This window comes from Charadrius vociferus, unplaced genomic scaffold (assembly GCF_000708025.1).
Source record: "Charadrius vociferus isolate BGI_N301 unplaced genomic scaffold, ASM70802v2 scaffold162, whole genome shotgun sequence".
Classification (NCBI taxonomy): domain Eukaryota; kingdom Metazoa; phylum Chordata; class Aves; order Charadriiformes; family Charadriidae; genus Charadrius; species Charadrius vociferus.
Window position 1 is genome coordinate 1,442,929 of NW_009647236.1, and position 12,685 is coordinate 1,455,613.

Consider the following 12,685-nt stretch of genomic DNA (forward strand, 5'->3'; position numbering starts at 1 on the left):
TCTTTTCACTACATGTATAAGTTTTAATGTCAATATATCATGGCGTTAACGTTATTTTCCAGTTCTCATTGTCTTATGGTTTCACTTCTAAGACTGTTTCCCTGCCATTGTTTTACGCCAGGTATCTGTATTTTCTAGATTAATATTTTGGAGAGGATTTTTTTTTTATTTTTAGCTGTGTTACACACAGCATTAAACATGGCAAAGAAGAAAGTAACTTAAAACTGCTGGGGTTTTATATAAATGTACCTAATATGTAATGTACCCAATATCTAACTTTTACTGATACATTTCCCTGTCCTCCACTTCTTTCCGCTTTTTAGATGTGTGGTCAGCAGGCTGTGTATTGGCTGAACTGTTACTAGGACAACCAATCTTTCCAGGTGACAGTGGTGTGGATCAGTTGGTGGAAATAATCAAGGTATGGAATTTTAAGTGTGTTTTTGACTGCATTATTCTTTGGGAATCAGCATGAAAACATGCATTGTTATAACCTTGTCAACATATATTCTGTCATCATTGTACAGAGTGTTGCATGTAAACCATGTTTGAAAACACTTCTCATGCTTTTTTGAGAACTTGATGATCGTTATTTGCCCCTCTTGCAGTCATGCATATGATATATCATCTTCTAATTATGTCATTTTTTCCCCTCTTAAAGGATTGCACTTTCAGTGTGCTTGGAAATAGTGCTCTTACATACTGAGCCAATATTTATTAATGTGAGATTTTCATTCTTTAAGAATCTGGCCCTTTTTCCTTTGTGGTATGCAATTAGTACTTGGCTTTGAAAACAGTGTTATTAAATTTCCTTGTACCAGATTCCTCACATATGTAGCCTTCTTCTTCCTTCCTTCCAGCTCTTTGAGGTGAAAGGTGAGAAAAGGCAATCCTTTTTGCAGATGGATAATCAGGAAATGTAGGGCAAAGATACCTTCCACCTTAAGAGTCTTGTCTTTCAAGTGAAAAAGACCTAATGTTTCAGAATACATAACATTTATATGTCACTTATGTCCAAATGCATCATGATTGATTTCATTTGGCAAGCTGTGAATATTCTGTGATTCTCGAATTAGAGGCATAGAAGAATAATTCATAGCTTAAAAGACTGGTGTCTGAGTTCCCAGGACCCTAGTCTGCCCCACCTCCTTCAACTTCTGCAATGAAGGAAGCAAGAGAGAGCAGTATATTTTTCCTCTGAATCTATACAATGCACTTAATAAGATGGGAGCATTCCAGAGGATAAGATGTGTACACATGCTGTTCGGCTTTATTGATTTCATCACCACAAAGGGACCGTATTAAGAGAATTTCCTCCTTGGTTTTGTCACTTAACTGCTACCTTGACACACGTATATTTGTGTGTTGTGCATGTGAAAACCCTCTCAAAACCACAAGGTGTGGGTGGAAGAGTAGAACTTCCTATTTGCATCTGTGTTATTCACTAGAAGAGCTGATGGTGTCTTTGTCCCTGTCCTAACAGAGTGTGTGACACCAACCAGCACTGAGTGGTCATTCTGGGTGGAGGACATGGACTGGTGAGACTCAGAGTTTCTGTGGCCTGCTCTGTGGTCTCATTGTGGTGTTCTCTGACCCTTCTAGGCTCTCACCACATCTACTCCAGCCTTTGACCATATAAACCTAGCTTCTATAACAGTGAATTTCTGTCCTTCTGGAAGTCCTTCAGTCAACAACTTTCCTCTGGAGGCTTCGTGTCTTTCACCTACTTCTCCTATGACTTTCCTGATTTCTTATTATTGCTTTTCTGCTCAGTATATTTCAAGTTCAGCGTATCCAAGTTGGGTCAGTTTGCATAGGAAACACTGGTGGAAAACCAGAGTTGCTGTCAGAAGTAGGGCTGATGATGGTACAAGTGACAATTTTTATTTTTTTTTTTCCTTTTGAGAAGTATCTGAGTGGTGTGCTGCTTTCTGCTACACTGCTTTTGAGATGTGAAGTCGTCCCTGTGAACACTTCAGATGGCCAGAGTTCCTCAGGAGAATGTGCAATAACTTGTGGTGACTGCCTTCAGACATTTTGAAAAAGTCCTGTTTTGTTTCTTGATTAATGTCTGCAGTCCTGAGAAACTACATCTAATGAGTTTTCTGTAAATACAACTGTTTATATCATGGTGACAGTCCTGTAAGTCCTTCCGTGCCTCAATCGGAAATCTGAGAGTAGAGAGGCCTTATCAGCAAAACCATCATGCTCTGCCTTGCCATCGCTTTGATTTGCACAATGTGGAAGTAAAATAATCAGGAAATAGATGTCTTCTTACTGTTGACAGGCTTGCCAAGCAGAGATTGTGGTTTGGTTCAAAGTTTGCTGGAAGCTGTTATCATTAGGGGATGTTTTCAGTTCTGCAGTACTGGAAGTAAACATCTGTGAACTAATAATTTTATAGCATGTATGTGCTCTGATTGTGATGATTCTGCTTTGTTTACCTGTATTGAAAGCAGAGGAGTAATTTAATAAAATTGCTGATAGCCTATGTACCATCTGTGGTTTCTGTAAATTACACTACCATGGGTGGTGTGATAACTTTTATTCACCAATTCATAGCTGAATACGTAGTACTGGCAACTAATGTTATTTTTTCATGACAACCGAAGGAGTATCCAATATAAAGGCTTGAACGTCAGGAAATTATGGCTTGAGATGTTGATTTTCACCTCCGCAGAAACAAATTTCTGAATCATTACTTTAAATGTAGAAAGAGTGATACTGAATGATCATCCACACCTGTGCTGTGTTGGGGTTCTCTCATTTTCTGTGAGATATGTAGCCCCCTATGCGCAGAAATCAGGTGAAACAAATGTAGGGATAACTCCATTTTATAGTAAGCCTGGTCTCTTCAATTAAAAAGTTACAGTACTGAGACAGTATGTTTTAGGAAAGTCTGAGAGAACAACTGCTGTAAATCATGCAGCAGTAGTTGCAAAAAAGGATGTTCACTGAGTCGTTAAGGAAGTATGATGGAAAATGTGAGCCTGAATGGGTGGGTGCCATGAATATTTTTCTGCCTGTATATTTGTTGCTGAGGCAGCATATGTTCTCAAGGCAACACTGGAAGAGAGAACGAAGAGAATGAGTGCAAACTGCAGAAACGGGCTGGTTTTCGATGCCCTTGTCTACCAAATCTTGTGTTGTGAAGTTTTATATAAACTATTCAGAAAAGCCCTGGCAGAAGGCTAAGGTGAGCATACAGAGAGTTATAACTGAGAATATTGCATTCAAAATCAGCAGCCGTGAGAAATTGTCTAGGAGAGTGCATGAACTGGGCAATGAGGTGCTTCTCTTGTAATGCCGTACCCACCGACAAGTATTTCTCATAGTGGGAGTAGAGGGAGAACAACACATTTACCTCAAATTTCAAGTCATTTTTCCTCACCTTTTGAGAATGAGGAAAAAGGAGGAAGTGAGGTCCTCGGTTTTCCATTCTGCCAGCTGTTGGCAGGGATCTGTCGCATCTACTGTGTATCCGTTAAAAGTGACCAAGAATCAAATTGAGCAGATGTTTTTCAAATTTGGAAAGAAGTAATGAAACATTCAATTCTCCTCCACTCCCAGCATGATGCTTAAATTCTACTTAGATTTGAAAGGTTGGCATAAAAACTGCAAGCTGTGTTTGAATGAGCTTGGGTTTTGCAGCCTCAATACAGTTGCACAGACATGCAATTCTGCAGCATAAAAATTACCAGAAATGTTGTCTTGTGCACAACATGTAAAACATTAGGTTGTGTAAGTTTTCATTTAGAATGTGATTCATTTAAAAAATATATGTTCACAGATAGTGTCCACCTCTTCCATTTCCTGCCATAGAATACTACTATTAAAACCTTAATTGTAACGCAGACTTATTTTAATGCTAACTGGCAACAGGAGATGCAGAGCTGTGGAATCTGCCAGCTGTAGAAAGGCAATGAACTTTGTAGGAGGTTGCAGGTTGGGACCTGTGAGCTGCTGTTTGACTGTCTTGGAGTCATGCTTTTCAGATAGCTTCCTTGGAACTCTATGTCTGAAACTTAGGGGCAGAGAAAATGGAGTATTTTAAAATCCCCCAAAGGGCTATAGTGAAAAAATATTCCACACATTTAAGAGTGCATCTGACTTAAATTTGCTTGATTCCACTGCAACACAGGTCAGCTTGGAAACTTTTCTACTGGTTCCTATCAATTCAGGATGACTGAGTCACAGTCACTCTTGTAGCATTTTTTGAGCCAAGACAAATTTTTCAGTTGTCTCCTCAGTTGCTTACTCAGCTTTGATTATTCAGAGTTCATTTCACAACACAGCAATTGGATGCTCCACCTGAGTATGAAGTTTTTGCATTAGGCTGGAGAATGACTTCAAAAAGCCATCACATTGAAAGAGTCTCATGCAGTTCTTGATGACATCCCATCAGTAGCTGTGTTCATGAAGATAGAATTTCTGTGATAGTCAGTCAGCACAGCTTGTACTTCCTGCAGGCTGCATGCCCAACATCTTCAGTCCCTTGCTGCATCAGAAGCATTTTTGGCTTCTGTCAGATTTTGATTCACTTTCAGCAGTCTTCACGTAGTTTCATTTCAAGCAGTCTTGCAAGATCTTCTCTATCCAGTTGGACCTGGAGTTTCTCCAGGCCTGTTGCACACTTGCAAACTGTTCTGAAAAAACTGTGCCACTCGAACCACAGCATCACGTTTGTGTAACTCAAGACAGACCCTTTCTTTTTAGCTGCTTTTTCTGTTGTTCCTATTTCTTTAAAGACTGTCTTTCCATATGTTCTCAATCTGGCTGGGAGAGAGAGATCTTTGACCACTTATCCCTGACAAAATGATATTCAATATGGGGAAATACTGTCTTGGAGCTCCATCTGAAGAAATAATTTAACCCAAGTACATTCTTCTTGAATACTTACACTATTACAGGAAAGAAATCATGTGCTGTGCTTTTTTCTAAGTTTGATCTTGAATGGTGACTCTTCCTCCTTATTTTTAGCTCTTCCTAGCTATCCCAAATGTTAGGTTATCCCATCGCTGGGAATATCTCAAGTGGGTAACCCGATACATTCATTAAAATTCATGCCCGTACTGGCTTTCGAGTGACATCTCCTTCAGAAATGTGCTCAGTTTCTGAAGCAGGCACAGTGGCAGTGTGGGTTTCATCAGTGGTCACATAAAGAAATTACATATGAGTAGACACTACCCCTCAGCAGTCATGCAGTCCTGTCCCCAATGGAAGGGTGAAACCCCTCTTTCCAGCAGCCCAGGAGGGTTGCAGTTGCCGCTTCTCTATTTAAAATCCACTGTGCAAGTGGGATACCACTGAATACAGCTCAAAAGAAGGAGCTTAGACCACAAGAGGAATTTTTTGAGATGCAGTCAGGGCAGACTCCTTCATAAATTTCTGACCTTGTGCACAGAGCTTGCAGTGTCTGCAGGGCTGCTGTGCCCCCTGTGAAATCTTGGGAGCCTGGAGGCATTCCCTGAAACACCTGAAAACCATCAAAGGAAAACTGACAGGGATATCCTCCACAAACTAAAACATCTTAAGCCTCATTTCCCACAGACAGTAGTTATTATTTATTCCTCTTGCAAAATGGGAATCTCAGAAGCATAATGGTTTTGTTTCTAAGATAATAATTATATTCTGAAAGGTTCTGTTTAGTACCTTTCCCCTACTTCCCTCAAAAATGGAAAAAAAAAAATCATCTCTATCAGAAGAATGAAGCAGCAATAATTGTCTGAGCAGCCCTGGGACATAGGGAGGACAGCATCTGCCAATCTGCCTTGCGTTGTCTACCAGAAATATTTTTTCCATATGCTGCAATCTAGAGTATGAGATGCATCAACTAACTTGTGAAAAATGCAGGGAAGGGTTGTGGGGGAGGGGGTTGTTTGTTTTTGGTTTGTTTTTTTTTTGTTCCTACCAGACTCTCTGATTATTCCTTGCACCAAAACTGGCATTTCATGGCAATTTAGGAGAAATAATAAAATCTTTTTCCCGTTGTTCTCTGGGTTGGGGGGGGGGGGTAAAAAAAATACATTAAAAGACAAGCTCAATAGTATCAGGAATCCTATCCATGTGTAACTTTTTGGTCTCTGACAGTTTTACTGAGCTGAATGCTAAGTATAGACTGCAATTATAATATATGGCTCACGCTCAAATGTCAAGGTACTATTTTGGGCTCAGTTTTTGAAATAAAATAAATTCAGTCACAGTAGTTAATGGGGAGAGAGGAGCTGTCTCTTCCGGGAGAATAAGCAGTAGGAGAGCATGTTACATTTTATTGGATGTGGTCCTGTGCTGAGGACCTGCCGGCATCTGACAAGGGCTTTCACATGGGTTCTCTCTCCTTGCCCCTAAGGGAAGTCTCCTGGCATTTTTTTTTCCCCCGATGTCCCCCCACATCACAACTTGGCTGTTCCTGTGCCTCATGTAATTCGTCACTTCCAGTGCTTGCAGGCAAGCAGTGTAAAAAAAAAAAAGTTGATGAGCAATTATATTCATGTCAGAAGCAACAATGGGTTTCTTCCTATTCCTGATGTATAGCTGCTCTCATGTTTGTGAATAGAAATCACTATATTTAGTTGGCTTTCATTTTGTTTGATGAGAGTGTTTTTGAAAGAAAGTGTATATAAAATGGGTAATTTTATCTTCTACCACAGACCTCTTGAAATACTATTTCAAGGCTGACCTGTGTTTACTGCTTAAGATGCTTACACCATGAATTTTTTAAATAACTATTTGGTTCAGCTCTCACAACTTTCTGAAGAGGTGCAGACATTTGCAGAAGTATTAATTATGCCATCTAGTAAGCCATACACACCAGACTTTCTGGAGCATGTTTCCTCGTAAACTTGCATGGTTTTCCTGGGGAAAATCACTGTACGGCTGTAACCATGGCTTTCTAGAGGTTTCTGATTTAAATAACCATTTTCTTCCCTCTCTAGTTCAGTCATTACCAGCCAGAGCTTCTGAACCCTGAGTGTCCCTGTGCTTTTAACTGACTTTTACATTTTGGCAAGGGTTTATTAGTAACGATGGGTGTTGGAAAGGGCTTTTATTCCACTTGGGTTTGTTGAGACCTTGCAGTTTGCTCTTGCTCTGGTGTTGCAACGGTGTGGATTTGGTCATAAATAACTCCGTGCAGTTTTGCATGGTGAAGCCAGGTGTGGACAGTAGCTGTCTTTGGTACTGGGGTGTAACTAATGTGTCTTTTGGAGCTGGAAACCATCCATCTTTTGTCTCCTATGACAATTCAATTGTAAGAACATAAAATGAAGATTTTAATGCTATTTGTAATCAAATTAAGGGCTTATTCCAGGTTCATAAATCTCCCCTTCTTGTTTGGTAAGCCTGTATCTTTTCTTTAATTGCTTGAGATACATACCATTACCCTACCTTCACAAACCCTGTTCCTTGAATAAAAATAATTTGGGGAGCTTCATCTATTACATATTAATGTCAAGGAAAAAGTTTCCAGAAAGTACTTGTGAAACCTGTTGTGTTCAGTTTTTGTCCTGAGAGAATCGGAGCAGTGTCTGTCTTCTCAGCAAGTGTATTCTTTAGTTAATCTTGGTAAATGATGTTTCTTTATTTTTATTTAAGAGGTGATGATGATAATTGGGAGTGAAGAGCAAGACTAGTTCACCTGTTGTCTTCACTTGCAGGAAGATCCCTTGTAGTCTCACATAGACGCCCTTCATTCATTTAAAAGTTTAGTCTTCATTCCAGATATACTTGATTCCATCAGACAACTACTTTTTTATTATTCTAGTACTTGGTCTGGTTTGGTTCTCTCTTGTTCGGTTGTTTGTGTTGTTTTTTTTTTTAATTGGGCATTTTAAAAACAAAGTAACAAAGTTTTTCCTTGACAATGTCACCTTTCATAAGACTGTCCCCAAGAAGTAGAATAGTATGTGCTAATCTGGACAGACCTGAATAATTCAGCGTTGGACCCTGTATTTCTTAAAAGCTCTCTGACCTTTGCAAGATCGGGGGGACCTTATCAGTGTACAGAAATATCTGAAGGAAAGGTGCAAAGAGGGACCCAGGGTCTTTTCTTTGGCATCCTGTGACAGGACAAGAGGCAATGGGTACAAATTAAAACATATGAAATTCAATCCGCATACAAGTAAACGTTTTTACTGTGAGGGTGGTCAAACACTGGAAAATGTTGCCCAGAGAGGTTGCAGAGTCTCTGTTCTCAAAGATACTCAGAAGCCATCTGGACATTGTCTCTCTCGCTGGCGCTGCTTGGGCAGGGGGACTGGACCAGATGACCTCCAGAGGTCCCTTCCAACCTCAACCGTGAAACCTCTCTCCAAGGAACATCTGCTTCCGAGTTGGTATAGCAAGAGCAGCTGTTTCATAGAGTAATTCTGCCAAAAATGTGCAAAGTAATTTGTGCTTCTCTTTTGCATTTCAAACAGAAAGAGCAGTCACATACATGACTTTCAAAAAAAGGCTTGCCTAACTTTTGCAATAGCTTAAATGATTGCTGTTACTCACCAAAGTTACTCGAATGTACTTCTAATGTACTGAAAACTCAGTGTGAATCAGTGAGGTACAATTTCAAAGTCTTGTAGCCACCAGTGTTGGTGCATTGGGGGTTGGGGAGGGTTCCATTACAGAACCTCTTCCAGATATGTCAAGTACCCGTACAATTTTATAGCTTATCACTTTATTCATCCCACACTTTTCTTCTGGATTGTGATTTGAATTTGACAGAGTCTTGAAAACTTCTCTTCTTCCTATCTACTTTCTTTAACTTTTTGGGTATTTTGTTTGGGTGGTTTGTTGGTTTTGGGTTGGGTTTTTTTGTTTTGTTCTTTAATCTGCCTTCAGTACAAATTGAAAGCACAATCTGGCTTTACCATCCAGAGAGAACAAAGTAAATTCATTGAGTGGCTAATATAAGTCACTCTTCCTTTTGTATGGTTATTTCGTGTGTGTCAAAGGCTGCTATGTAACTGAAAGGTCAGGCTATCCCTTCTTTCAGCTAGCATGATCCCTCTTCAGTACGTTCTTTTCTAAGCATTCACGAGACCTTAAGCTTGCTTAGATGCCTGTGCTTGAGCTTAGGAGTTACTCCCTCCCATCATCTGGCGTTACAGCTGTGTTTTAGTGAAATGTATGAATAGACATTGTGGGTCCTTCTGTGAAATTGCCCCTGCCTATCTAATCTGAATTCTCTCTGATGCTATGGGCAGTCTTTAAATAAAAGATACTTGCACTATGTAGGCTCCTGTTCTGAGCAGCCTTGTCAACTGTGCCGGTTTGCTGAATTTTGGCTGTATAAAAAAAACTACCTGTACTCTGCGTCTTTTCTTAGGAAGGCTATTAAAGGATTTTTTTTGAGGAGGAAGAGGGTAAAGAAGGTAAACATGCTTTTATAAAAGTCCTGTTTATACTAGGGAGGCCTGAAAACTTAGCCTTTAGAAATGGTGGGAAAGCAATACAAGTTGCCCATAATTTTTCAGGAAGCTTAATTTAACTAATCAAAAAAACTTCCAAGGTTTTGAAAATGGCTTTTATCCTGAATTGGGGTGAAAATAATACGTGGAGGTGAGAAATCCCCTCATCTTTTCAAGCCGCAGAGCTTTGAGAGCAGCGATCATCAAAGCTTTGAGGATGGCACCATCCTGGCAGGCTGGCAGCTGGGTGGCCGGTGCTCTGGGGGAGCCAGACAGAAAACCAGCAGGGAGAGGACACGTTTTTCTGTCAACTCTTTTTTTCCTTTGAAAGTTGAGCAAAATGTACAGAATCATGCAAACACCCTCTTTTCTACCACCTGAGTAAAACCAGTGTTTTCAGACACACAGAAAAATCTTCTTTCAGCTCTGAAAGTAACCCTTGGATTTTAGAGTAGGTGGGATTTGAATCCTGCTTAGCGATGGGAAGGTAGGAGTTACGTGATCATTCATTTTGTGCAACTTGTCACTTTAATCTGTTATCCAAGAAGCAACTGTCTGAACAAGTTGCGGGGTTTATTTCCGCTGCTGCTGTTTATTTAAGATTGCTCTGTAGGTAGGTATTTTAGTTTGTGTCATACAGCTCATATTTTAAATAATAAAGAGATACCAAGCTGCTTTCATAATACCTGATGATACTTGCTCTGTTGCACAAATCAATTGAACAGTGACACTTGCTCTTCTGCCCTTTTACTTGACTCTTTAGAGCCCATTTCTGTAATTTCCACTCTTCTAACAGAATGAAAATATTTATGGATACCAGAATATGTAATAAAATATTTCTTTATCAAGTAGTAAGGTAGAGTGCTAACATCACATTTTAGATCATTTGTTTCCTGATGGTGACAGTGCAGTCTCATGAGATGAGGTGATAACATTATGTGATAACATTAATCTGTATGGCGAGAGATTTGTCTCAGGGCATGAGGAGCATGGCTCCAGGGTTCCTATAGGAAGATGAAACCGAGCTCAGCATAGAGAAGCGACTCCTCTGCCTTCTCCCCTTTCTACTTCTCTCTGCAGAACAAAAGGATATCCAGCAACTGGGTGCAAATAGAAAACAGCAGGATTCTTTGAACCTGCTTTGCAGTTTTTATATATAGGCAATTGCTCTCTAACACCTGGTGCTAACTGAACAGAAAGCACTAATGCTGTGTTTTCCAACTTATTCCCTGAAGGGATTTCCAGAATCATAGAATGGATTATATTGGAAAGGACTTTGAGGATCATAGAGTCCCACCCCCCCTGCCATAGGCAGGGACACCTCCCACTAGACCAGGTTGCCCAAGGCCACATCTAGCCTGGCCTTGAACACCTCCAGGAATGGGGCCTCAACAACCTCTCTGGGCAACCTGTTCAAGTACCTTACAACCCTTAAAGTGAAAAACTTCTTCCTAATGTTTGATCTAAACCTGCCCTCTTCCAGTTTAAAGTCATTCCCCCTCGTCGTATCACTACATGCCCTAGTAAAAAGTCCTTCCCCAGCTCTCCTGTAGGTCCCCTTTAGGTACTGGAAGCCCACAATAAGATCTCCCCGGAGCCTCCTCTTCTCCAGGCTGAACAGCCCCACTCTCTCAGCCTTCTCCTCTTAGTAGAGGTGCTCCAGCCCTTGGATCATCCTCGTGGCTCTCCTCTGGACAGGCTCCAGCAGGTCCATGTCCTTCTTATGTTGGGGACTCCAAGGCTGGATGCAATACTCCAGGTGGGGTCTCACGAGAGTGGAGTAGAGGGGCAGAATCACCTCCTTTGACCTGCTGTCCACACTTCTGATGCAGCCCAGGATACGGTTGGCCTTCTGGGCTCCGATCGCTCATTTCTGGCTCATGTTGAGCTTCTCACCTATCAGCACCCCCAGGTCCTTCTCCTCAGGGCTGCTCTTGATCCGTTCTCCGCTGAGCCTGTATTTGTGCTTGGGATTGCCCTGACCCAGATGTAGGACCTTACACCTGACCTTCAGCCAGTTCTTTATCCACCAAGTGGTCCGTTTGTCGAATCCATGTCTCTCCAATTTAGAGACCAGGATATCGTGTGGGACGGTGTCAAATGCTTCGCACAAGTCCAGGTAGATGACATCAGTTGATCATCCCTTGTCCACTGCCATTGTAAACCCTTCATAGAAGGCCACCAAATTGGTCAGGCATGACTTGCCCTTGGTGAAGCCATGCTGGCTGTCACCAGTCGCCTCCTTGTTTTCTGTGTGCCTCAGCAGAGTTTCCAGGAGGATCTGCTCCATGATTTTGCCAGGCACAGAGGTGAGACTGACTGGCCTGTAGTTCTCTGGGTCTTCCTTATTTCCCTTTTTGAAAATACGGGTTATGTTTGCCCTTTTCCAGTCGGCAGGAACCTCAGCAGCCTGCCACAACTTCTCAAATATGATGGCTAGTGGCTTAGTGACTTCATCTGCCAGTTCCGTCAGGTCCCACGGATGTATCTCACCAGGTCCCATGGACTTGTGCATCTTCAGGTTCCTCAGGTGGTCTTGCACTTTATCTTCACCTACAGTGCGCAGTTCTTCATTTTCCCAGTCCTCACCTTTGCATTCTGCATCGTGGGCAGTGCGGCTGCAGTCCTTGCCACTGAAGGCTGAGGCAAAAAAGTCGTTGAGGACCTCAGCTCTGTCTCTGTCCCGGGTAACCAGTTCTTGCATTTCCTTCCGGAGAGGGCCCACATTTTCCCTAGTCTTTCTTTTCTCACTGACATACTTAAAGAAGGAATTTTTTGTTAGTCTTAATGTCCCTGGCCAGATTCAGTTCTGTCTGGGCTTTAGCTTGTCTAACCTGATCCCTGGCTGCTTCAACAATTCTTCTGTATTCCTCCCAGGCTACCCACTCCTGTTTCCACTACCTATAGGCCTCCTTTTTTCTTTTGGTCATGTCCAGGAGCTCCTTGTTCATCCATGCAGGCCTCCTGGCTTTTCTGCCTTCCTTCCTCTTTGTAGGGATGCATCGCTCCTGAGCTTGGAGGAGGTGGTCCTTGAATATCAGCCAACTCTCTTGGGCCCCTATTCCCTCCAGCTCTTCATCCCACGGCACCATACCAAGCAGATTCTTCAAGAGGCCAAAGTCAGCTCTCCCAAAGTCCAGGGTGGTCAGTTTGCTGCGCACCTTCCTCACTGCCTCGGGGATCTCGAACTCGACCATTTCATGGTCACTACAGCCCAGAATCCTTTCAAGATGTATCCACTCCTACAAAGAGATGTGTTACTGTGTGCTCTTTCTCATGCAACT

At 41.7% G+C, this 12,685-nt stretch overlaps 1 protein-coding gene across 1 annotated transcript in view; it reads left to right on the plus strand.

Annotated features, from left to right (window-relative positions):
- The window catches only part of GSK3B (glycogen synthase kinase 3 beta), a 99,927-nt gene that overhangs the window by 59,481 nt on the left and 27,761 nt on the right, over positions 1–12,685 (plus strand). The window contains exon 7 of the mRNA XM_009879945.1: positions 324–421. Coding sequence (XP_009878247.1) covers positions 324–421 — 98 coding nt within the window. The remainder of the gene's footprint in view (positions 1–323; positions 422–12,685) is intronic.